The 26,694-nt window shown below is 39.8% G+C and overlaps 1 protein-coding gene across 2 annotated transcripts in view; it reads left to right on the forward strand.

Moving 5' to 3' along the window:
• Positions 1-26,658, forward strand: part of AVEN (apoptosis and caspase activation inhibitor) — a 99,708-nt gene extending 73,050 nt beyond the window's left edge. For both annotated transcript variants that reach the window (XM_083450899.1, XM_083450900.1), the window contains exons 3-6: positions 14,268-14,338; positions 18,678-18,773; positions 23,938-24,286; positions 26,186-26,658. In XM_083450899.1, the coding sequence (XP_083307025.1) occupies positions 14,268-14,338; positions 18,678-18,773; positions 23,938-24,286; positions 26,186-26,304 (635 nt within the window). In that variant the 3' untranslated portion in view covers positions 26,305-26,658. The remainder of the gene's footprint in view (positions 1-14,267; positions 14,339-18,677; positions 18,774-23,937; positions 24,287-26,185) is intronic.
• The last annotated feature ends 36 nt before the right edge of the window (positions 26,659-26,694 follow it).

Genomic DNA, 26,694 nt, shown 5'->3' on the forward strand with positions numbered 1-26,694 from the left:
TCCTTGGAGAGGTAGTAGGGTGGTGCCCTCCAGCTGTAGTTTGAGTCCAGCTCCCATCAGTCACAACCAGCATGGCCAGTAGTCAGGGGTTGTAGTTTTACAATGTTTGGGAGCTACCGCATTGGTTACCCACGAGATGAGGATGTTCAGTAGATGAAGTCTGAATGGAAAACAAGATTCTGATACAGGCAGTTGACTCTTTTATTTCATCTACTAATTTTAGAATGAGGGAGTAAGAGGTCTGTTCATATATTTTCTGGTAGCTGTCCTACACTATCCATGCAGTTGCATCAGAGGGAGAGGAGAGACAGTGGGTTGTCTCCAACACAGCACGTTCCATCAGCACAATAATTTCTGCATGTGTAACAGAATGTTCTTACCCTCTCCTTGCCCCCTTTCCTCCTAAATCTATTCTAGGGGTTCCCTCAATCTTATGGAGCAGATTTGGGGAGAGCAGGTGGGGGGGGGGGAATTCTGTTGTGTAAGCAGAAATGTTTGTTCCTGTGGGACATGCTAGTTGAATACCACCCAGTGAACCCCTCTCTATTGGCTTAACTGGGACCATCTAATGGGGGGTGAAAACATACTAGCCTCATCACTAGAGAAATGGTATGTGGTTCAGCTCACCTCTGTAGTTGTTAAAGGATCTGAGGTCTTTGATGATGTTCCATGTATCAAAGAGTAATGAAATAATATAATGTGGATCTTCCCTTAAGGGATAATAAGACCCAAGTATTTTCCTCTTCAGACATAGAGGAATCTGACTCAGAAATAATCTGGTAAATAGGAATAGTGTCTGGCTTGGGGAGAGAGTGTTGTCCTGTGGTAGTGTTTTCTTATTCATAGATTTCACTGCAGGAGGAAACACTCAGCAGGAAAACAAACTGTATAGCACCAAGACTGAAAATATATCTGTGACATTCCCATAAATACACATCCATCCTAGAGTCAACCCCATAAGGTAAATTTCTGTGAAAAAGAAGATTTTGTGTCACACCTTCTGGATCCTGAGCAATTGGAGCATGGTATCCTTAGGTCCAGGGAGCAATGTTAAAATGGTAAAATATAGGAGCTATATCTGAGGGATGATGGTGGATATGACACAGATGGTATTTTAGTCCTCTTAGTGTGCCAAAGGGTTGGGTGGGAGCTCCAAATTTAATGTCTAGCAATATGGAATGGTAGCATCCAAAATAATCCTACATTGGTGCTCAGTCAGGGTTTTCTTACAATAAAGTTTATTCATGAGTACATTGAGAGAGTACCAAATTCAAGCTGTTGGAGCGAAAACAGGAACAACTGCATATCTCTGAGGGGATATGAAATGGCAGCTTCAGGGAGACCATGTGGTTACACCAAAGAAGTCCTGGTTCACCAGGAGGGTCAGGAGAGACTTAGACAAGTCCTTGTTTATCCCCTGTTCTATCTGGAACAGTTTACTATAAGAGACTTCAGATGAGCTGAAAGGTGGAGGAGGAGTAATTGACAATGAGTCAAAGCACCTAATGCAAAAAAAGCATCAAATGTCAATCACTACTAGGGCAGAGAATAATTGGGAGTCTAGGGTGAAACTCTCCAAAGAAGCAGCCTTTTCTTTCTTGGATACAAATCTACTTATCATACCAAACAACACTCCAATTATTTGAAGGGGCCCTGTAGATAACCTAGAGAAGAGATTATCTTATGGTTCAGTAAGTGGCTAAGAAACAGGAAGCCAAGGGTAGAAATAAATGGACAGCTCTCCCAAAGGTGAGATGTAGAAAGTGAAAACCCTCAAGAATTGGCATTTGGACCTGTCTTTTTAGCTTGTTCACTCATTATTTAGAATTAGGGGTGAGCAGTGAGGTGGCCAAGTTTGCTGATGAAACCAAATTGTTCAAATAGGGATTGCAAAAGGAGCTATACAAAGTGGATGAATGGTCAGTAAAATAGCAAATGCAATTCAGTGCAAGCAAATGTAAAGAGTTGCACAATGGAGCAAAAAATCTCACATATTTGGTACATTCCTGGTTAGAAATGGCAGTGACTGACCAGGAATAATACCTTGGGTTGTAATGGATAGCTCAATGACAAATTTGAATCATTGTGGGGCAGCTGTGAAAAGTGTGAATTGCATGCTAAAGATCATTAGGAAAGGAACTGGAACAACTCCTGCATGAGGAACGATTTCAAAATCTGGGGTGTTTTAAGTTTACAAAAAAGGTAAGGGAGGCATGATAGAGCTGTGCGTGGTTTGAAGAAAAGGGTAGAGAAATCTTTTCTCCCTTTCTCATAATAGTTGAACGTGGGACTATCTACTGATGCTGGAAGATTTAGGACAAAAGAACACAGCACATAGTTAAACGATGGAATTCACTCCCACAAGTTGTCGTGATGGCCACCAACTTGGACAGCTTTAGAAGAGGACTGAACAGGAGAAGGCAGCTCTCAGTGACTACTTGCCATGATAGCCACGTACTGTCAGAAGTAGTATACGTCTGAATACCTGCTGGGAATCGTGAGTAATGTTGCACTCAGGTCCTGCTTGCGGGCTTCCCATAGACACCTGGCTGGCTACTGTGAAAGCAGAATGCTGGATTAGCAGTTTTGTATATGTTCTAATGTAGAAGCTTCAAAGGATTCCCCTACTTTTAAAAGTTATTTGTGATTATTTTCACTAAGGCAGTGGTGTAGTTTGGGGGGTGGGAGAAGATAGACCAGGATCTACTAGAAGCTCTGAGTGATTTTTAGCTGGAAGCTGTCCACAGTAGCTAGGGGAACCCAGTCAGATGGGCAGCATGAAAATATATGTATATGCGCTGCACATGTGCCGCATATATTTACACCAATTGGCAGAAAACACTGTGGGCAACACAGCGCAGAGTATTAACCACTATACGATCACGGCCGCTCTATGGACAACGCTTCAAGAAGGGTGTCTCCATCAGCTCTTAGGAAGCAATCTTTCTGATATGGGAGGTGATCCTTGAAGTATCCTGGAGCCAAGTCATTCAAGAGCATAAAGGTAATTACTAACACTTTGAAATGTGCGCAGAAACAAATTTGCAACCAATGCAGTTGTTGCTGGATAAGTGTAAAATTACCCCATAGGCACCCGTAACAACCTTGCTGCTGTTTTCTGGACCAATTGATCTTCCAAATATTCTTCAAAGGTAATTCCATGTAGAGTGCACTGCAATAATCCAATTTTGAAAGATTTTCAGTGACTATTACCATAGCCAGGCTTGTCTATTTTTAAGTTTTGGAAGTACTTCTGAGGTTTGTATCATCAGCAGGTTCTAATCTCCAAGCGCTTTTCCTCCTTACCTTCTTCGGATGTTTTGCAAAAATTCTGAGTCACTCATCAGTCCTGAACTTGCACTGGATTTAGCTTTTGTTCTGAGTCATCGGGAATCTGATGTAGGTAAGAAGAATATTACTGTCAGGTTTGGCTTAAGAAAACAGCACAAAAATAAAGTGAGATTAGACAGTCAAAAATACATTAATTTGTTATTTTCAGTAGTTTCTTCATAATTCCTATAAATAGTATTTGTAAAGAGTTGTATGTTTTTTGAAGCTTGCTCAAAAGTGCTCATATTCAACTAGAACTTGCTTGTTGAAACCCTCACTTTGTTTGGTGGGCATAACTTGAATTTATTTCATGGGAGGCTGGGAACAGTGGATTGGGTATTTCCTCTCACATGACCTCAGGCAGGAGCAAAGACTTGTGGGAGACAGACACTTCCTCCTCAGTTTTTCCTCCTACCTGACTCAGCAAGATGTTACTCCTGGCTCTCCTGCTTTTTCAGATAAGTTTTAATTTTGATCTCATTTTATTGTTACATTATTTCCCCTAGTTTTCCTTAGTTTTAGTAACTGTCTTGAGTCTTGCAATATATATATAGTCCAAAAATATAATTTATCCATCCCCGCCCGTTTGTTTGCCTTAGCAACCTTTATTGATCTGATTTAAAGATAAATGGAGGAAAATCCTACCCTTTTCGCAATTGCAGCTCACTTTTAGTGACTGCTCCGTATCACCACCTCAAGAGGAAAAGCCGTCCTCTTAAGTGCTGAAGTTGTTCAGAAAGTAGGGAATTTTTACTGTGAAGATGACATCAGTAGAGTTTTGGCTAGTAAAAAAGCTGTGTTTCTTTTCCAAGAGAAAGTGGCAAAAGAGAGTTGAGAACAAAGAGACCAATACTTCATAACTTAAAAGATGTCTACTTATCATTCAAGGAAGATAATCCTGATGAAAAAAAATGTTTTTACAAAGTTTTGTGAACTGCGTCCTAAAGAGTGTGTAACTAAATAGTTGTGGGATTCATTCAGTGTGTGTATCATCAAAACTTTAAACTCATGATGCAGAGTATGCATTTAAGCATGCCATATCAATAACTCCTCCTAAAACGAGTGTGTAACCTGGAGTCAGAAGAATGCATGCTTCACCGTTGTCCTGAATGCCCTAATGAATCTGTACTTCAGTATTTTCTTATGGGGTTAGAATACTTTGAAAATAAAGAAACAGTTGTGTTTAAACAGTGGCTCCACACTGACTGATCATCCCTTGAAAATTACAAAGGAAATTCCTTAATAATAATGGAAAAAACTACAAAAAATATCAAAGTTCATGACACAGAACATAAGCAACTATGGGAAAGATAAAAGAAAAGAAAAATTGGGGGGGGGGGGGAGAGAAAAAGAAAAAGGAAGATGAGCCAAAGCAGGAAAGCTCATCTATTGTACACTTCCATCAAGCTCACAACAGATCATTATTCTTATCAATTCTCTCTATCTGCATTCCAAAGGAATCCCTCATCTTGGTATCAGGGAGCATTTCTCTATGCGGTATCATTCTAAACATAACCAGGTCTTTCTTGTTGAGCCCTTGTCCCCTAAATAATTATTTAAACATTCCTATTCTTCTTTCACCATTTTTTAAGGTTTATCTCTTACTGCATCTGTCAGACCACCACATATGGTAGTATGTTCCTATCTGTTCCTTACATCGCCAGCACTTGTTATTGTTTGATTTATTTATTTTTGCAAGTTTTACAGGGGTCAGGTACCACCTATAGTACATTTTCATAAGATTTTCCCTTATAAGGAAACAAGCCATGAATTTTATATTTTTAGTCCATAATTCATTCCAAATATTGGGTTTGATCGTATGTCCCAGGTCCCTCTCCCATTTTACTGTAATTTCTTTGATATCTTCCTCCTTTCTTTGCCAATTCAAAAGTAGTTTGTACATTTTTGAAAGTGTCTTTTGATTATTAGGTAAAATATCCTTCTCCAGATAGGATATTTTTTTGTCAAATCCTTTGGTTCTTTTATCCTTTTCAAGGGCGGCTTTTAGTTGATAGTACATTACACCCATTTGTGATCTACTACAAATGTACAAGTGAACTGAAGTCTAAGTCCATATGCTTCATCAGTGACTGCCATAAACATGACACTACAACTTTTTCACATTTCAGAAGTCAGTGTTGCAATACTTGAGACAAAAACACCCACATTTAACAAATGTAGTTTATTTTTGTGATTGTAGTTCAGCACAATAAAAGAACTGCAAGAACTTTATCAATCTGTGTTATCATGAAGAGGACTATAGCATGACTGCTGAATAGCATTTCTTTGCTATTGGTAAATATGTGTGGGATGGAGTAAGGGGAATGATTAAGTGCCTTGCTATGAGAGCAAGTCTTAAGAGAACTGTAGAGGGACAAATTTTGAATGCACTAGATTTATTTCAATTTGCTTCTTTAACATAAAGGGAATTCAGGTGTTTTTCACACCATCAGCTGAGGTGGGTGCAAGCGAAGAGTTCCTGATGGTATCATAATTCATTATCAGTAGGTGGCACCAGACAGAATCACTTCTTCAAACCACTGGACAAAAGAACCCTTATGATGAAGCGGGTTTCAGTTTCTGACAAATCTTTTAAAGCCACTGTTGGTGATAAAACAAAAGAACTAGTCAATATTATTCCAGAAAGGTTTTATGCAGTTATGTATGACAGAAAGTGGTGCAATGGGAAGATACTAGACCACTGTGTAGAGGAAAGGGATGCTAAAGTTCAGTTCATGCATCCACCTGGTCCTTCACCAACATAATCTTGGCCAACTATGAATGACTCCTGGTGGGTGCCCTATGTGCCAGAGGCATTCCAGTTCCTTCATAATCAACTGTATGAGGAAGAACATATGGCATAGACAATAAAGTCCACAAACAGGTGCAGAAATTGGGAAAAGGTATGATGTAACCTTTGACTACAAAGGTAAGCTAACAGTGAAATAATGGAAAAATAACTTCAGATGACATTGTAACTAATAATTTTAATTATTCTCGTGGATGTTTGAGTTATTTCAGGCTCAAGGAGACCTTAAACCTGTACAAAAAAAATTTGTAAAAAGTTTACTTCAAAATCAATTTATTTTATAACCACAAAAACACCCTCCTTATTTTTAAAACATAACAAGTACATGGTTATCCCATTCTACAAAAGAAGTATGATACATGTGTTGTGGTTTGTATGCTATGGCTTATCGAACCTACCGGGAATAAAATTACAAAAATTCACTTTAGTCAGTGACCCTTTTGTGTGGCACTTAATAACATTTTTATACCTTATTTTGAAAAAGACCACAAATAGCTTTATTTTGATACCAAAATAAGCCCAATTGGTTGAAAAATAAGCGAAACAGGAGGGTTTTTCCCAAACTGATGCAGAAATTGCATTAGCCTAAATTGCGCAAAAATCGGAATTTTAAAAACATTCTCCGGCACCCAATTTTGGACCAAAAAATCTCTTAAAAATAATTTGAGGTTATCTCATAGGTATCTACACATAATTTTTGTGTGTGAAGAAAATCTGAATCGTGACAGCACGGTCGAGTATTAAAATCAGGTGATTTGGTGTGGAATGACCCCTCTGCTAAATCAGACTAAAGGCTCATCTAGTCAAGTATCCTGTTTTCAACCGTGGTCAACCATGTGCTTCTGGAAATCCCCAGAAGCAGAGTATAAGGCCAGTGGCACTCATTTCATTGTGTGTCACACAGTGTCTGCTATTCAGCCACATGCCAGTAAGCTCCCAATCAAGTGTTAAAACAATACAGCATTAAATATTAAACAAATACAGCATTAAATATTAAAAACATCCCTAAACAGTGCTGCCTTTAGTTGTATTCCATAAGTCAGATAGTTGTTTATTTCCTTCGCATCTGATGGGAGGGCGTTCCACAGGGCGGGCGCCACTACCAAGAAGGCCCTCTGCCTGGTTCCCTGTAACCTCACTTTTCGCAATGAGGGAACTGCCAGAAGGCCCTCGGTGCTGGTTCTCAGTGTCCAAGATCTCCATGAACTTGACTAATATCCTAAAGGTATCTAAGACAGGGGCCTTCACCACATCTTATGGCAGTGAATTCCGTAAGTTAGTTATATATTTTATTAACATAGAAGTATTTGATTTGGATTCAAATTTAAGTTTTAAGCTGTCAGACTGCCTAAAAAGTCTCAGATATAACTTCATTTGGACCTTTTTCCTGAGAAATCCATTGAATCGAGCATTTAAAATAAAACAGCAGGTGGTGGAGCAGCGATGGTATAAGCTGGAGGCTATGTAACTAGATGGCACAAGTGGCACTAAATATACCGAAGCTAGCTAACAGAGAGGTGTAACATTTCAAAAGGATTATTTAGTGGTGGTCAAAAATTCTGGGTACAATTAAGTCAGTTTTGTTGTTTTTAAAGGGATTAAGTTCCTTGCTAGACAATATTTGCTGAAGAATATGGTAGCCAGTTTGCAAACAGAACTTCCTCGAAAGATTTTTCTGACCCTCTTGACACCCTTGCAATAATATCTGCAAAATTAGCAAACTTTCATTTTGTGTCACATCCACATCATACATCCAAAGCATTTTTATAGCATTTAACAGTCCTGGCTTCTTCAAAGCAATCCTAGGAACTGTAGCTACTGGGAATTGTAGCTCTGTGGGTGGTAAAATGCAGTTTCTTCCCAGGGGGAGCCATGTCTGTTAACTTTGTAGAAATGTGCTTTAAATGTGGAAGTGGCATTAAATTGTTAACCATTAATGCTGTACAAGCTTCACTTACAAAGCTTGAAGTAGGTAACATTTGACAAGTGTAATAAAATGTATCTGAAAATCAGAGACAACATAGGATTTTGTAACCCTTGAACTTGGGAAAACATGGTCTAAAGCGAAGGATTTTCTGTGCCTTTTAGGGCAAATGTAAAGGTTCTTAACTAAGAACCATGCAAGGACATGGGATCTAGGGTTACTTCTCAGTTGCCAAGGAATTTGCCTCAAAAAAACACTGGAGGCAATGATAAATTTCTCATGTGTATTCTCCAGGTATAAAAAAATATATTGTGCAGATAAAGTTCCAAACTCATATGATTCGACAAATGTCCAAAGCTTAGAAGATTTTCATTTTTCCATTTTTAACACACTTGTTTCATTAATCAAAGAAATAAGGGTTTAAAAAATACATTCTTATTCTCTATTTGATAGTGTTCTAAGCTTGAGATTTGCAGCCTGGTGTAGCGCAATATGTTTGCTTTAGTGGCATGGCTTGTAAATGCAGGGCATTGAAGCAGAAATGTGAAACATCAGATGCACAACATCAAACTGCTCAGATATTTTAGGCTGCACCTCTGTTAATTATTCATAAAGAATTTATATATAGGTCTGCAAGCACTGCTGATGCCATCAATAAGAAAAGAGTTGAGATGTGACTGAAATTGGTGGAAAGCAACCAGTCTCATAGGTCACCCTTTAACTTAATAAATTCCCATGTGAGGTCACATTTGTTTCTTGAAACTTAGAGTGATGCGGGGGGCGGTAATCAGTGTAAACATAGACATCATTTCCCTTAAAATTAGGACTATGGCATTACCAGGCAGCACAAATAAAGCACAGCTTGTTATGAACTTGGTCTTACTCTGTCCCTTGTGTGTTTTAAAGTCATGCTTCTGCTGCTCATTTTCTTTGAGTTGAGTGGTGTTTGACTGCACTGTTTCCTCCTACATTTCATATCTGCTTCAGAACTACTAGTTTAAAATGGATTCAAGAATCTAAGGGTCTCGTTGTTTAAATTACTTGCGCCTACAATTTGAGATCTCGTGTGCATGTTCTTCCTTGGCAAATATACACAGTGAAAATTAGGGGAAAGTTACTGAAAATTATATGAGTTACATTGAACTCCGACGTGTAAGTTGTGTGTATATTTTAAACCTTTGAAGTAAGAGGCACTGGCAAGAATGGCTGCCTGAACTACTAGGAACTGGCAAAGAAAAATGTTATATTACAGAAAAATGTTGACCTGCTTACACTGATTCTGTGTATAAGAAATTAACTGATAGTATTTGAGGCTACAATTATGTGCCCGTTTATCTAGGGGCAAACTCCATTGAACTTAGTGGGACTACTGGGTAGACATGCATTTCATTTAACATTTATTTCAATATTCCTAAGCCACTCTTTTAGGGGCTCACAACATATTAAAAACATAAAATTCATTCATAACATAGTTACAAGCCATAAAACCACAATCTATAAAACACAAAAATCTATAAAAAAATAATAGCAGCACTAAAACCATACCAGCAGAAAAGCAGTATAAATAATAAAACAAGCAGATAAGCAAAACGAGTTTCAAAATAGCAACAGTTAAAAGACAAAACAATTAGATTATTAAGAAAAAAACAATATGAAACAAAGGTATTCAGGGCTCGTTTATATATCTAGGAGGTGCCTTCAAAGAGAGAGAAGCATTTTTTTCCAGTATTAGATGTTTGAAACATTCTAAATGTAACTGAGTGTGAAAACGAAAAGGGTGTTGTAACCTTTTAACCTGTACAACTTTTCCAAATTCTATGGGATACTTATCTGTCATACACACATTTCAAATTTCTCTCTTCAGTCCAAAATGATTTCCATATCAGCTCTTAAATTATATCATACCAGAATGAAACAATAAAATAAGTAAAACTAGCAAGCTCCCAATTATTACGGTGGTGAGAGTGAGCAAACCAATTTGAGACCTGCTAATCTCACTGTGTACAGGGGGAGACAAAATCATCTCTTTTAGAAATTTTTGTGGCAGATAAGTAAAAATGTAGCTAACATTTAAAATCTACCCGCTTGGGAAATCTGTGTCTACATACTTAAATTCCTGTGTATTTCCCTCCCAGAAACAATAAGGACAACAAATGTTATATTGAAAAACTGTCTTGCCATCTGGATGATCATCTATGTCTTATGAATATTGCATGCCAGGTGGTTTGAGGGGGAGAATTTTCAAAGATGTTTGTTTTGTTCTGTATAGTATGGATGATAAACACATTCACTACATATCTAAAAGGTATAAAACTGAGTCATTTAATCAAGATTATATATGTAAATATTGTCTTTTTTGTGATACTGTTAACTAGCAAGGGAAAAGTAGAGGCAACTGCCTGCTTGATGCTTGTGTAACTTACTAGAGCACAGCTGAGTCGTGTTTTTTCATTTGATTTTTCTTTTGGCTGAGAGACTTGGCGAAACCTATAAAGGAAACGTCCTGTTTACTCCTAAGGTGAAATTATTTTAGATTCATTGTGTGACTAGCAGCCGTGTTAAGGGACCTTAAAACATTAATCCCAGCTGAGATCTGAACAACCCTCTCAAACTCCCATGTGCTGCAGTTAGCCTTTTAAAAAAGCTCTTTCTCTCTTAAAGGAAAGTCTCAAGAGCACGTGGGGCAAAACACAGCTGGAAAATCTCCACTAGTTTTCATAATGCATAAATACCAGGCTGTCCAGTGTGTGCCACTAGTTACTCCCACATCTGATGATTTTTCTGAATTGAGTGGAATGAAGTTTCCTGGGCAAGTACCACTTTCTCTCGACAAGATATATTTCAGTCTGCATTCCCATCTTGAACAACACTTGGGAGGTCTCTCTCCAACGCTTACTGCAGTAGCTTCCCTTTCTTCCTCTTAACAGCTGTTGAACAGTCCAATTTTCACTATTGCTTCAGCTCCTGCAAGTGACTGTTTAAATTCTATCCTGCTGTATTATTTGACCTCTAACCAACTTTATTGTGAATATGTATCTTCATAGCTTTGTATCATTAATGAAAATAACATTGCTCTAGCACACATGTTGCACTGGGGAATGGTATGGTAACATTAACAAATAAGCATACAAAGCAACTTGTTGAATACTGAGTTGGTTAGAGAGTTTGGAAAAAGAGACCTGGACTTAAATCCAGCCGTGAAACTCAAGTTACATTTGGCCAGCCACTCACACACTCGGGCAAACCTGCTTCACAGAGTTGTTGTCGGGATAAAACAGGGAAATCTGGTTGCTCCATGCTTGCTAGGTTGCTAGGAACCCCTGTGTTCCTAGAAGCAAGAGTGAAATGGGATACACATTATTAATGTTACTAGTAGTGGGGAGTGCCTGACAGTGCTTGGGATTTTTAGAATAAATTTTTTTGGGGGGTTTGTTGGTTTGTTTTTTAATAGAGAGTGTAATTTGTGAACTTGGACCCAACATGCTAAATAATTGGGAAAATCACACTAAAGTCACATTTTGGTCCTCCATCTTGATTCACAATGGTGCCTGGTATTCAATCATAAATGAAGATCCCCAGTTTGGGAACTCCAGCATGAGTTTGACCAAACTGCGGGAGGCAGTGGGAGACAGGAGTGCCTGGCGTGCTCTGGTCCATGGGGTCACGAAGAGTCGGACATGACTAAACAACAACAACAACAATTCTGAGTTTGGCGATATTGCAAGAGGCGACCGAATCTATTCCAAAAAGTCTATGAAGACATGCCAAAATGATGTTTTGGTCCCTTACCTTGTTTCAAAATGGCACCTGGCATGCAAACAGTGAAGAAGTCTGCCGCCTCTACCTCGGAAGCCCTTATGCAGTTTGGCACCAATACCTTGCAAAGTGGCTGAAACTATGTACAAAAATGAACAGAGTCATGCCAAAGAGATATTTTGGTCTACTATGTCAATTCAAAATGACACCTGTGTCCAAATGACAACCAAGTCTGCCGCCCACCTGGGGAGCCCTCGTGCCAAGATTGGTGACGGTATCTCAAGCAGCACCCGAAACTATAAAGGACAAGTAGACAAATGGCCAGACAAGCCACTTTTGAAAATATATATTCAGTTCGATAGTTGGAGTGAAATGCATCTCTTGTGGTTTTGGGAAATGTAGCTTCTCTTTCCCTGTTATATTAGCCTTGCGTTTTCAACAGCTATTGCATTTTACTTCAGAGAGCAAAGGAAAATGTTGTGTTTACAAACATTTAATTGAAGTGCATTTAAACCATTTTGTTTTCAGTTCCAGTTACTTTTGCTTGGAATTATGAACTGTCAGTTTTTTAAATTTGGAAGCATTCTCAGGCATTGCCTGATGGTTTATTAGTATTCATGATGTAAGGACATTCTTTTCAGACTAAGATAATTTTAAAAAGATAATTGGTTGGACCAACATTCTCATTAACCTAATTTGCATTAAATGTGCTTCTGTGAATTGTAGTTATTTTTTATTTTATTTGAGAAACTTGCTCTGTGGTTTTTTTCTACTGCCTGCTTAGAATAATTCCCCACCGACTTTACTGGTATCATTGTGGATCAAGTGGTTTGAGGACACTAATATTTCTTTATTTAGAAGGCTTTATCATAGGGTCTGGCATAATTTACTCTGTTCTTTTCAGTCTCATTGTGCCTAACTGGCTAAAGGAATAAACTGTCAGTAGTTTGGAGGCAAATATATTTGCTCTAGTAAGTAGAGAAGTTCTCAATTACACAATATAATACTTTTATATATACACTATATATTTTGGAAAGTCCGTCAGTTTGTTCTCTGTAGGTTCGGATGCCTCTTGAGATATCTTTGCCAAACTTAGCACAAAGGCTCCTGAGGTGGGGTGGTCTATGTCGGCACTTGGGTGCCAGGTGCCATTTTGAATCAATATGGTGGATCGAAATGTGACTTTGGTGTGACTGCACCTGTTATTTTTGCATAGGTTTGGTTGCCTCTTGAGGTATTATCACCAAACCCAGCACAAGGGTTCCTGAGGGGCAGTGATGGGCTTTGTCACTGTTTGGACACCAGGTACCATTTTGAACTAAGATGGCAGACAGAAACATGACTTCACCCAATTATTGGCATGAAAGGCCCTAATTCACAAATTACACTATCCATTAAAAAACCCACAATGTTTTGGGGTTTCTCAAAAATCCTACATTTCTCTCTCTCTCTCTCTCTCTCTCTCTCTCTGTGTGTGTGTGTGTGTGTGTGTGTGTTTTCCCACCAGACAAGACAACGAGACAAAACACCGAAGAAGTCAGGGCTACTCCAGCATGCTGCTTAGAAATGGAGATAGATTGGTCAATTCAGATACAGGCTTGACTGAACTACAATAGCATTTTTGTAATTTAACATACTGTGATCCTAACTCTTCCATAAGCCACTTGAAGAGTATTTTTAGTGGCTTGCAGATAATGTTTCTATTTACAAAAGTTGGCCATTGGCTTTCATAGACCTTCTGAGTCTGCTCATACTCGGCAGTTAAACACATTTTGGAAGATGGTGTAATGCAGTATGTAAAATGCTGAAAGAAATAAAATGTTAAAGTAAAATCAGATTCTAGTTTTAACAGTCCTGTCACCTCTTGTTTCATACAAACTGAACTGAAGTGCTGTTTTTAAATGCAAAACCTATCATACTGTATTACAATATTGTAGCCTTAATGGAAAATGGTTTTAACATTCACTCTGTGTGGTGCCTTTGGAAAAACGAGCATGTGTCTTAAGTGTTTGTAGGAATTGAGTGCCAGTTACAATAGGTTGTATTTAGTGCATTTCTGTTCAATAGGGTTGTCTTGCACATACATCTGCACAGACACACCCAGGATACAGAGGGATGGGGCTGGGAGGGAACCTGAGGCAAAATAGAAGGTTGTGAGTCTGAATCTTATTACCTCTGACTTGTCCTTATTCCCAGGCACTCCTTGTATTCTCCCCACCACCACATTTATAATCACCATGTAGCTCCTGCATTGTTTTAGCGATAACAAAGGATATTTGTGTGATTGTTTGGGGCTTTTTTATTGTTCTAGGGTGTTGGCTTGCTTGAGCGTTCTATATTGATATACTGTTAAAATATGAGAATTCTTGATTTTTCATTCATGGAACTTTCATCGGTTTTGCTGTTTATTTGGCAAATTTATTGACACATGTGCCACTTTATTTCTAGGTGATTCCTTTACCCAGTTCAGATTTGCTGAAGAAAAGGAGTGGATTGCAGAAAACCTTTGTCCGAAACAGGTAATGGAGAACAACCTGTTCTTGAAAAGATTGCTGTGTGCATTTTATTTCAATTTCTGCAGGGCAGATGATGATTTACGCACAGCCAGCAAAGCTGGTGTGGCATTGTGGTTAAGCTTGTGAGCAGAGTCAGAAGGTGCCAGATTCAAACCTCACCTCCGTACAAACTCTGTTCTCTCCCAATATTGCCTCAGCCACCCCACCCACCTTTTCCAATTCAGAGATTATATTGCTGGCTTACTTTGAGGATTACGGAGGTAATAAATGTAAAGTGCCTTGAACATTGGAAATGGTCTATATAAATGCCAGATTTTATTAAAACTTGGAGAATAAAAGACCCTGTAGAAAGCTATTAGGCAAAACAGAGTAGAATTAGCCACACATGCTTAATCTTCTCATGTCAACCTAGATAAATATTCCTGTTCTAGAAAATATCTTGGTGAACATGTAAGGCAGCCCCAATGCTAGTGCCTCTCTGCGATCTGTTGCTGTTTGACTGTGCACAAGATGGGAAGAGAGGGCATTGTATAAGCTCAACCATGATGGAATGGGAAACACGCAGAGGGTATTTAGGACTTAAAGTTCTCTGAAATGTACATGGAACTCTAGTTTACTGGAGAACATGCATAATATGATTTCAGAAGGGGGGCTGTTGTGGTGTTCTGTGTCAGCTGGGTAGTCACAAGGGTGTCAGAACCAGTGAAGGCGGTGAAGGTCCTGTGTGAGTGTCTGGAGGCGGTTGGAGGATGGATGGCGGCTAACAGATTGAGGTTGAATCCTGACAAGACAGAAGTACTGTTTTGGGGGGACAGGAGGCGGGCGGGTGTGGAGGACTCCCTGATCCTGAATGGGGTAACTGTGCCCCTGAAGGACCAGGTGCGCAGCCTGGGAGTCCATGGAGACAGCTGTCCATGGAGGCGCAGGTCAATTCTGTGTCCAGGGCAGCTGTTTATCAGCTCCATCTGGTACGCAGGCTGAGACCCTACCTGCCTGCAGACTGTCTCCGAGCACAATTCAAAGTGTTGGTGATGACCTTTAAAGCCCTAAACAGCCTTGGTCCAGTATACCTGAAGGAGCGTCTCCACCTCCATCGTTCTGCCCAGACACTGAGGTACAGCACCGAGGGTCTTCTGGCAGTGCCCTCACTGTGAGAAGCCAAATTACAGGGAACCAGGCAGAGGGCCTTCTCGGTAGTGGCACCCGCCCTGTGGAACGCCCTCCCACCAGATGTCAAAGAGAAAAATAACTACCAAACTTTTAGAAGACATATGAAGGCAGCCTTGTTTAGGGAAGCTTTTAATGTTTAATAGGTTATTGTATTTTAGTGTTCTGTTGGAAGCTGCCCAGAGTGGCTGGGGAAACCCAGCCAGATGGGCAGGGTATAAATAATAAATTATATTATTATTATTATTATTATTATTATTATTATTATTATTATTATTATTGTCACCTATGTGGAGCACACTGCAATAGTCCATCTACAAAGACCTGAATATTAGGCATTAGGCCTTGATAGCATATGAAGGGCTGCAGCTTTCTCATAATAAAGTAATAAAAGGAGATTTTGGCCTTCTGGGTGTAGCAAGATTCAGCAGCACTCCTAAGATAATGGATTTGAGGGAATCACAGGGGGATGAACCCTAAACAACTATTTTGGGTGTCCCTTTTCTCCCCAAGTGACTGGGCTGGATAATCCCCATTATTTTGATGACTAGGAAGCAGGATGACACCATGAGGTCTGCAGAGATATTAGCTCCATTGGGCTTCTACCTTTGCATACTCTAGCTGGTCTAGTTGATCATTATAAGATATAAAACTTGTTTTCTGTTGCTGTAGAGGGCAGGACTAGAACTAGCAGAGGGAAAATGTTGCAAGGAAGCAGAATTTGGCAAAACATTAAGGGAAACTTCCTAACAGTAAGAGCTATTTGACAGCCTCAAGAAATGGCAAACTGTCCTTTGCTATAGGCATTTAAGCGGGGGGTGGGGAGCCAATGGCTGACAAAGCTGTAGTTACATCCTGTATTGAGCAAGGGGTCCAGATGATCTCTTAAATTCCTTTCAACTCTATAATCCTACTATGCAGCATTATGATTTAAGTGTAACTGAGGTTTGTCCTGTTGTTTACGGCTTGTGATTTGCCTGGGTTCAGACAATGTGCTAAGCCAAAATATGATTTAACTCAGCCATGGACTCTCTAGGCCCCTGCATGTTTGCTCCTTCATGCTAAATTATGGTTTGGCTTAGCAGTGCATACAAAAAAGAGCTCAGTGTGCTAACATGGATCACTAAAGGAAAGTGAGATTTGCCCAGTTTGTGAATGACATTTAAGATTAAAAGGGGGGAAGAGTGTATGAAGAGAGGAATATTCAGGCTGGGGGGGGGGGGGGCGGAGACACAGAACAGAACTTGAAAGTTGAGCACAAATGGGGTTGAATAAGCATTTTAGAAAATGCTCTGCCTATACTTGATAATGAAATAAATTCAGTTCCTACAAATCTGTAGGAAGAGGAAGAGACATCTACTGCCTTCAACAAGTTGTACTATTTTCAGGGATAGTAAGAGATTTTTAATGCTTTACTTGGAGATAAGTGGAACAAGTGTATTGTAGCATGTGAAGTGAGTGGATTATAGTCTGATGGCAGGGAAAGTATTCTTTCCTCCTTCAGCTTGTCACCCACAGACTTTGTTCTCTTGCAAGCTGGTAATAAACTAGTCCAGTGAATGTTCAGGCTTGCTCTCTGCTATCTACACTATTTCTGTTGTATTAAGCCACAGCCTAGGCTGGAATTACGGTAGATGTAGAACTGCTCCTCAAAAGAGATTGAACGTGTTTTGTTTTCCTTTTCTCCCTGGCGATGCTTAGTGATGCAAAATGTATGACACAACATTGTTGTCCCTGCTCCCCCACCCATGGCACCCAGTGATGCAGTGCAGTGACATCACATGTTTGGTACCCCTAGACTTTACTGGAGGGAAATAGTGTTTGGCTGTGATTTTCAAAGGCAGTCTCACATCTGTCATAATATCTAATTCCAGCTTTATTTTGAAAAAGAATTTGCACTTAGGATATTGAAGGATTTGTCTGCAGCACCTCTTCTGAGAATTCCCTATACTTTCATCATTTACTGCATTTTCATAAAGTCTGTTTTGAAGTCTTTGTGTCTTGGATATTTTCAAAATTAATCAATCAAGTCATGAATGAACTGCAACCCAGTTTGAGTCAAATTATTAATATTTTATGCTTATCATATACATCTGCATATCAATCAAACACCTTTTGTCACAGACTTTTGACATGTTGTTTGAATGAGAAGTAGGCATTCTAATTTATTCCTTTCAGAAGCTAATCTCTCAATTTAGAATATGTTTGAAGTAAGCTAAATATCTCTGCACTATATTTCTGCTTAAGGTTACTGCAAACATCTAATTAGTGCTGATGACAGCAAGTAATCCTGAAGTCCTGACCTAAAATATCTATGAATAAGCTTCAGTAGGACCTGCTTCTGGGTAGACCTGGTTAGCATTTCATTTAAACTTTTCACCTGCAGACATAGAACTGTATGAAGCTTTACAGAAGGTGATTCATTAGAGAAACATCATCATGGGTGCTGACATGGCTCAGGGATTTCTTCTAAATGAAAGAAAAGCTCTCATCCATCAATTTGCCTTGTCTTCTGTGGCAGCTTGTTTAATTCCCATAAACTCATTTGTTTAATTAAGTTAATTGTTTAAGGTTGTAACCAAAGCTACACAAGCAGAGTTCTGCTTATGCCATAGGGCATCTGTTTCCTCTCCTCTCCTGTATGCTTGAAAATCTGCTCCAGAGGGCCCCCCACCCTCCAGAGATTATTATGAAGATGTACATGGGAGCAGGGAAGACAGCAGAGGAAGATCCATTGTATGCTCAGAGGTCTGTTGCACCAGTGAAGCTGCAGTATTGAGCCCTTAGGGCAGTATACAACTTGCACGACTCCACCCCTACCTTACACACCCCACGCCATCCCCAAATCTTTGGAGGTTTGGGAGAACCCCAAAACAGATTAAGTGCCATTCTGCTTGCCCAATTATTTAGTTGAATATCCCTCTTAATTCCTGTTTCAGAACATTTTAAGAATGGTAATTGATCCTTCAAAATGATTCATAAAGGCCAACCCTGGTTCTTCCATATAGATGGTTCATGGTTAATGCTTCCATCTGTATATGTTGTTCTTGTGCTGCCCAGTTCATTTCAGTGGTGGAAAAAGATGACAGATGGACCTGCTTTTGTGTGTAAGGTATTTAGGAGACCATCATTAATGCCCATTTAATCTCATGTTCTACTGGTTTTTTTTCCCCAGTTGTCTGGGTTGTATGTTGACTGCCAGTCTTTGGTCCAGGCACTTGAAGAGCTGCCTCTGCATCTCAAACTGAATGTGGCTAAGGAGCTGGTGCAGGTAACACAAAAGCTGCTCATAAATATCTTGAGCCTCGCTTTAAGCTTAAGTAGCCTTATGTACTTTTAATGTAATTTGTCATGTGTTATAATATGCACATATTGCCTTGAATCTGAAAAGGAAGACTATTAGATGGAGGAATAAGCCATCAGCACTTCTTATGCTTCATTGCTCCTTTTAAGCAAAGTGTTTTCCACATGCCAAGTGCATCTCGGTCAAGACCAACATCCCCAAAGAGTTGCTTGTTCTAATTTTGTTGTTCAGATTTTTCACCGCCTTTTTCCTAAGCAGCATTTTTCAGAAAACAGAAAATGAAATGTATGATCTATTTATTTATTGTAATTTCTACTGATAAGTATAGAATTCCTTGTGCAGATACCTAGTTCAGCATGGAAGCTGCCAATCAGGCATGTATTTAAAGTAGTTGTTTTTGCCCAGGGTTTAGAGCTCTAGGTAGCAACAAGACAACAAAGCATGTTCTGCTGGCAAAAATAAAAATATTCAGGTAGAGGGAACAGAGCCAGTGAGACTTGTGAGTCAAGCATGGCTGTTAGCTAAGATTACAGTTTATCAAAAGCTAGAAAAATCAATCTGCACTAGAAAGGCAAAGCTGCATAACTTCTAAAAACAGTTTTGCTCTCCTTTGGGACTGCTTAAAGTGACTCAGACGCTGACATTGCTCACTTCTTGATCTAACTCAAAGTCATTCAGTGAACGTAGCAGAGAAACTCGCAACTATTTTGCAAAGAAAATGCATTCTTAAAATAAAAATGGCAAAACTGGGGGGTGTCATTCTTGTCCTACAGTGGTGCTACGGCTGGTGTATTAATACACCATTATGGGACGTTTTGTCCAGTAATGAAGTAACAGATTCCCTTGCAGCAGATCAATGAACTGTAAGTGGCGAAGCTTTACATCTTCTTCCTTTTACTTTTTGCTACACAACTGAATATGCCACCCTGGTTATCTGAGTTCCAAGATGGTGGCACGTTCATACGCTGCGGCTCCGAGCTCCCAATACCTCACTTACTCACGCACAAAACTGGTAAACATTGGGCTCACAAGAAAAATAGAGATAACTAGAAAGTTTCAAAGGTCCCACTGTATACCAAACTGCATAGTAAGACCTCCAGGATCTCTGTGGATTGTCGACGGGAGGGGGAGGTGCCGAAAGAAGCGAAAGAGAAAAGAGCGAAAGCAAAAACGTGGTTGCAGAGCTGGTCTGTTAACCCGGCTTTGAAAAAGACCCACCAGACCAGCACTGCCAAGCGTCTTCCTGACCAACACCAGATCTCTCGTCCACAAAATTGACGAATTACAGTTGCTGATGGCAGCAAACAAGCTTCTTTGTGAGAGCTGTGTGGTAATTATTACAGAAGCTTGCCTACATTCAGCAGTACCGGATGTGGCAGTTGAGCTGATAAATCAAATAATTTATTGCTCTGATAGAAACAGTGATTCTGGTAAAGCTCGGGGCGGAGGAGTCTGTATTTACATACACAATGGTTGGTGCGTTAACAGCAAAGTAGCTTACACATATTGCTCCCCAGATCTAGAATTGATGGCAGTTACATGTCGGCCATTTTATTTGCCTAGAGAAGTAACTGTCACAATTATTATAGCTGTTTATATCCCATCCGATGCTAATGTCAGTGCGGCACTTTCTAAGCTATATGACGTCATCTCCGAGCAGCAGCACATCCACCCAGAGGGCGCCCTTGTTGTGGCAGGGGACTTCAATGAAGCCTGCCTAAAGATGGTTTTTCCTAAGTTTGATCAGTTTGTGAAATTTCCCACTAGAGGACAGAATATTCTAGATCTCGCGTATTCCAATTTGAAACAGGCATACAGGGCAATCCCCTTCCCCCACTTAGGCTCATCAGACGATTCTTCAGTTTTTCTATGTCCAAAGTACATCCCTCTCAGGAGAAGAATTCAGTCAGTTATAAAAACAGTTAGAATTTAGCCAGAGGGTGCTCTTAGTCAGCTCCAGGATTGTTTTGAGAGCACTGATTGGAGCGTGTTTGAATAGATACACAGATGCTATACTCTCCTATATTAAAGTGTGCAGTGATAATGTAACATTGCAGAGCTGCATTAGACTCTATGGGAACTTAAACCATGGATGACTGCTGAAGTAAGAACACTCCTGAAAATCCGGGATTCTGCCTTTAAGACAGGGAATATAGACATATACAGAGAGGCGAGAATAAATCTCAAAAAAGGCATTAAGGCAGCAAAACAACAGTATAAGCTTAAGGTGGAAAATTATTTAGCCGATAACGTCTTGAAACAAGTGTGGCAACGACTGCAGCATCTAACCAACTACAAGGGCAATACAAGGAACATAGTTAAGACTGATGCCTCATTGGCAGAGGAACTGAACATCTTCTTTGCTCAGGGTGTGGTTGGTTGGGTTTTATCTTCTAGGGATAATTACCCTATCAAACTTTCACCTCTTCCCGAATCCATTCTGACCCAAGAGTCCTGGCCCAGAGATGACTTGTTAAGTGAGGAGATCTTACCCCTCTATTGGGGAGGCTAGTATGGGGTCTGGGATTCCCACTATTGAAGGACTAGGGAAGAATGGCAGTGGGGCTAAATATCACTATCGGCGAAGGGTTTTGAGATGCAGTGATGCTCAAACCCCTTCCAATCTACGCCCCGTCCCAAGGGACAAGGGTAGGGCGAGCAGGGAGTACCCACCTCCATCATTGGTGTTGTGCAATGCCAGGTCCATAGGCAATAAAACCGCCACCATGCGTGACTTTTTTGTCTCGCAGGGGATTGACCTGGCTTGCGTGACAGAGACCTGGGTACAGGAAGGTGAGGTAATCTCCCTACATGAGATAACACCTCCAGGTTTCTCTGTCCTCCATCAATCGCAGACTGTGGGTCGGGTGGGGAGGAGTAGCATTGTTAATCCGGGAGGATTGCTTTTTCAGGGCTCTGCCACCACCGGTGATCTCCGGCATTGAATGTGTTGGCCTAATGTGGGGCACCAAGGAGAACTTGGCTGTCTGGCTGGTGTACCGACCACCTAGCGCACCGGCAGGCTACCCTGTCAGACCTGCTGGAGGTGGCAGCAGACTGGGCCTTGGAGTTCCCAAACCTATTGGTTTTGGGAGACTTCAACGTCTATGCCAATGCCGCCCCCTCCTCACAGGCTCTGGGCCTAGTGACTTCCATGGGCTCTCCCAATTTGTTATGGACCCGACCCATCAAGCAGGCCACACGCTGGATTTGATCTTTGGTGATGGCATAGATGTGATCATGCTCTCCCCTGTGGAAGTGCCATTGTCTGATCACTACATTCTGAAAGCCAAGATTGACTTCCTATGAAGAGATTGCTCCCTAATTGTTTTGATGTTGTATCTTAATCTTTTAAATTGTATTTTAATCAACTTGTTTTTATTATTGGTTGTTAGCCCTGAGCCCAGTCTTGGCTGGGGAGGGCGGGGTATAAATAAAATTATTATTATTATTATTATTATTATTATTATTATTATACCTTGGCAATAAGTAAGTAATGTTGTACATTGTTTAGCTGGGTGAATGCTTCTCATTTCATTGTCATTATTAAGCATAAGACAAAACTTGTTTTGCAATTTGAGCCCTTCACTGAAAAAAAGGCTTCACAGCCTGTCGATTCCACTGATTCACCTTGCCAGACTTAAAAGTGTGTTCTGTTTTTTAAATCTTACATTATAAGAAGAAAAGGCAGGTATATAACAGCATTGCCTAAAAAGCCTCGTAGACATAAAATGAGAAATATACAATTAAAAAAATAAAATAAAAATAAAATCATTAGACCAAATGAGAGGAACCTTCTTAAAAACACCTTGTATGTTGTAAAGCACCCTGAGCTGTTCGGATGAAGGATAGCATATAAATTTAATACATTGTTGTTGTTGTCAGCTTCAACTGATATGCTTGTGGGTGACCTTACCTGGATGGTGGCAGCTTAACCACGATTACCCATGCTTTTGGTAACTGCTAGAATACTGAAGGTGCCTTTCACAAAGGCCCAGAAACTGCAGTTGATCCAGAGCAGGATTTGCAAAATTATTAGCTGGGACTAGATGGTTTGACCACATTATGCCTCTCTCTGCCAACTTTCAGTCAGTTTCCAGGCTCAGTTTACAATCCTAACCTTTTAAGGCCTAAATGGCTTGGGAGCAGGTTCCCTGAAAGACCCACCACCTCTCACCCAGACTTAGGTTCTTCTTGGAGGCCCTGTTTTGAATGCCCCTGTGAAATGAAGTAAAGTGGCTAACCACCAGGTTGAAGGCCTTTTCAGTAGTGGTACTTGCTAAAAAGCATTCACCTAGCAAAACCCTTGTGGTCTTTTTGATGTCAAGAACACAAATCTGTTCACCTAATGCTTAGTCTGGTTGTCTCCGTTTTTAAATCTGTGTTTTATATTTTGGATTGTGATAAGTTTAGTTTTCTTGTCATATTTATGTTGCTTTTGAAGGTATGCTTTATTTTATATTTTAATTGTTTTATACTTATATATTCTTAGTTGCCCAGAGTACTTCATGGGGTAGCATACAAATCTCATAGATAATGCGCGTTTATTTAAATAATAAGTTTATTAGTTGAAGTTTATGAAATTTATTTATCACTTCACACAACTAAAAGGAGTCCCAATGTGGTTTACAATAAAAGTAAAATGCAAAATACTAATAATAAAATACTCATAAAACAATACAAACGTACTGAACGTATCCATCTAAAATAATCAAAAACAAGAATATCAACCCTCAGCGAACAGAAGAATGAATACTAGAAATAGCTAGTAAAATCCAGACCATAAGTACTGTCCAAATACCCATGAAAATTGAAATATTTTTGCTTTGTATCAGAAAGATGTCAGAGTCAATGACAGGCAAGCTTCCCTGGAGAGAGAGAATTCCATAATCTGGGAGCTGCCACTATAAAAGTGTGGTCTCCTATTGCTGCCCTCTGAACATCTTTTGGTGGAGGGTCCAGCTGCAGGGCCCAGGTAGGTTGCATGGGAAAGGGTAGCCTTTAGTTGTATAAGGGTCTACCAGCACATTGAATTGTGTTCAGAAATAAAATTGGCATACAGTGCAGGGATCAAGGTGTTGTTTTAATGAACATTAGCCATTGCACAACTTCTTTTCCCTTCTGGTCCTAGGATGCAACACCTGCCATACTCCCCCAGATTAAATTGAAAAGCAGTGAAGTCCCCAAGAAAAGTGCTCCATTACAGCAGTCCATGGGGCAAAATAGAGTTGCATCAAACTCATCTTCTTCTGCAGACTCTGTTGGCCACCTGCCGCTGCCGAATAAAGATGGATTGGGATCGTCTTCAGAAGCCCTCCAGAAAAGCTCATCAGTTACACACCAAGAGGATCACTTGGATGACGACCTTGATCAACTACTGAAGTTGGATGCCCCTATTTATCCTGAAAACTTTGAACTGGAAACAATATCCCAAGATAGATTATCTGGGGATGATTTGAAAATGCCTCATGAAGTAAATGGTAAGCATTTTCCCCAATTGTTTATTTTGTTTCTCTAAATTGCTGTTGTGCTCTAGTTTACAGTCAGCTATGAGCTCATTCAGCTATATAACAAGGCCCACGGAGGGTGCAGGAAGAGATCTTCATCCCTTGCCACCATTTGAGATGTGTGAGTGGTTTTATATTGTTTGGCAGCCTCCATATCTGACAACCCTCCATAGAAATAGGCAGGCATATGACACCACTGGAAATTGGACTGTCTGTCTTCTGGGAGATAGATGCACTAGTGACCTTGGGCAGTCCAGCTTACCACTCATTCAGAGACTTCAGAGATCAAAGATGAGTTGGAAGAGTGGTCTGCCCTAGCAGCTCTCAGGTAGCAGTTGAAAGGCAATTGTAGCCAAGTCTCCACAAACACAAAGGTGACATGGGGCATGGGCAAAGTCCATCTGCAGCTCCTTTTTCACCCTCCAGGAGGGAATTACCTGAACCTAAAGATTCTGTGGCTTCACATTCCTTTTAACAGCTGTAGCTTTTGTGTGCATTTTAATTGTAAGCTGCTTTGGGGTTTGATATTAACTGAAAAGTGGGGTATAAATATAATAAAGAGGTTAGAAAGCAATAGTAAGCACTGAGGCAGAAGATGACTGTGGGCCTGTGTGAAGGGGCAGCACACTCCTAGAGGTAAGCAAGGTAATCTCTCTTTCTGAGCTGAGAGTTTTATTATGGGGCATAAGCAAAATGGATGTTTTAAAATAAAATTTGGATTTTAAACATTTAAATTGGATATTTTTCTTAAATGTAAATACTGTTTTTCTCTTTAGAGGTTAACTGCAGTGCTAATATGCTTGTATTAGGATTTATTTGTAAACTGAATTGATACTGTTGGGTTAAGGAAGGCTTTTCTGTGTAAAAACAATTAGATTGTTTCTCAGATATGAATATTTGTGTTCTCCCTTCCAAACATAGGCATTCAGTTTCACTGCTCTAATTTGCCCAGTAACTACCAGACAAACCATGGTTCAACCCATCAAGAGTGGGCTTTTTCTTTTCTTTTTTGCTTGATATCTTGCTTTTGTGATGGTGACCATGGCAGAGTGAAGCAGAAAGAAGCAGCACTTAGAGAGAAGAGGCAAAATGCATGTTATTTTTTCATATTTAACCTCTCAAAGGGTCATGGCTGTTTCCCGTAAAAAATGAAACTTTACGGGAACATTTAAAGACAAAGTGTGCAAAACATAACCAGCATTACAAATTGATGCAAATCCTGTTTGTAAGAATGAAACAACAGTGTAAATAAACTAACACTTTAGTTGTAAATCAATAAAGCTTTGCACTTTGGTTAGGAAACGCTCCATACATCAAGGGGAAAGCTGATTTAACTGTGTTTGTATATTAAATAATTCCGTTATTTTAAAAACCTTAATTCACGTCCCAATCTATTTTCTGTGTCATTTTCATCTAGGTATCAGTCTTGTACTCATAGGTCAGTCCCTCAATTTTATTTTATTCTTTTGGAGGAATATTTTATAATTGTGAAGGCAGTAAGGAAACAAAGTCACCTTAAAACTCAAGCAGTACTTTTGTGGTAAATTTTCTTCCCAGTGCATACAGAGCCTGGAAAATACATGTTTTACGATTCTAGTACCTCCTATTATTTCCCATTATCTCAGGAATTTGGGAGGTACAGCATATTGTTATATGGATTTCCCCTTTTTCAGCTATTACCTACCTTCTTCTCCTGTCTTCTGGAAATCCTGACTTGCAAGGGGCTTTTAAATCAACCAGCCTGTCTTCCTTTAGAAGCTGGATGATGGAGTCAGCTTCCTAACTGGCTCTCAGGTTTGCTGCTATTAGAGCTTGTCAGCATTTGCCTGCCTAGCCATCCCCAGAAATTTTGTTCTGTTTTTATTTCTTCAGACCTTTTAGAACTGGATGGAACTGAACAAATTTGCTCAGCATCTCAACAGCAGGAAGCAACATCCAAAAATATTTCCGAGGAGGACCTTGAAGACTGGTTAGACAGCATGATCTCCTGAGGCTACATTTTGGTTGGCACGCAAGTAAACTGAAAAATTGACATGACAGTAGCTGGTATAGAATAATTGCTTACAAGTATTTAATTAAGTAGCAACTTCACCTTGTTTTTTAATTATGCTACATGTCCAACTTTTGTCGTTTCTTAGTGTCAAATATGCTGGACACCTTGCAGAGAATTCTCTGTATTACACTGCCTGAAGAAATATAATGACATTCTCTTGAAATGCTTGTAAATTAAAAATGTTGCACAGATGGTTTAAAATAATTCAGATAACAGCAGGACAATTTCAGCTTCTGTTGGAGAAGAGCTTCTCGCTTAAAGCTGCAAAATAAACAGTGCTGGTGAATGCAAACTGTATGTTGTAGTTGTGGTGTGACTTTAGTTTGTT

The sequence above is a fragment of the Podarcis tiliguerta genome (genome assembly GCF_965153285.1).
Source record: "Podarcis tiliguerta genome assembly, chromosome: 1".
NCBI classification, from domain to species: Eukaryota; Metazoa; Chordata; class Lepidosauria; order Squamata; family Lacertidae; genus Podarcis; species Podarcis tiliguerta.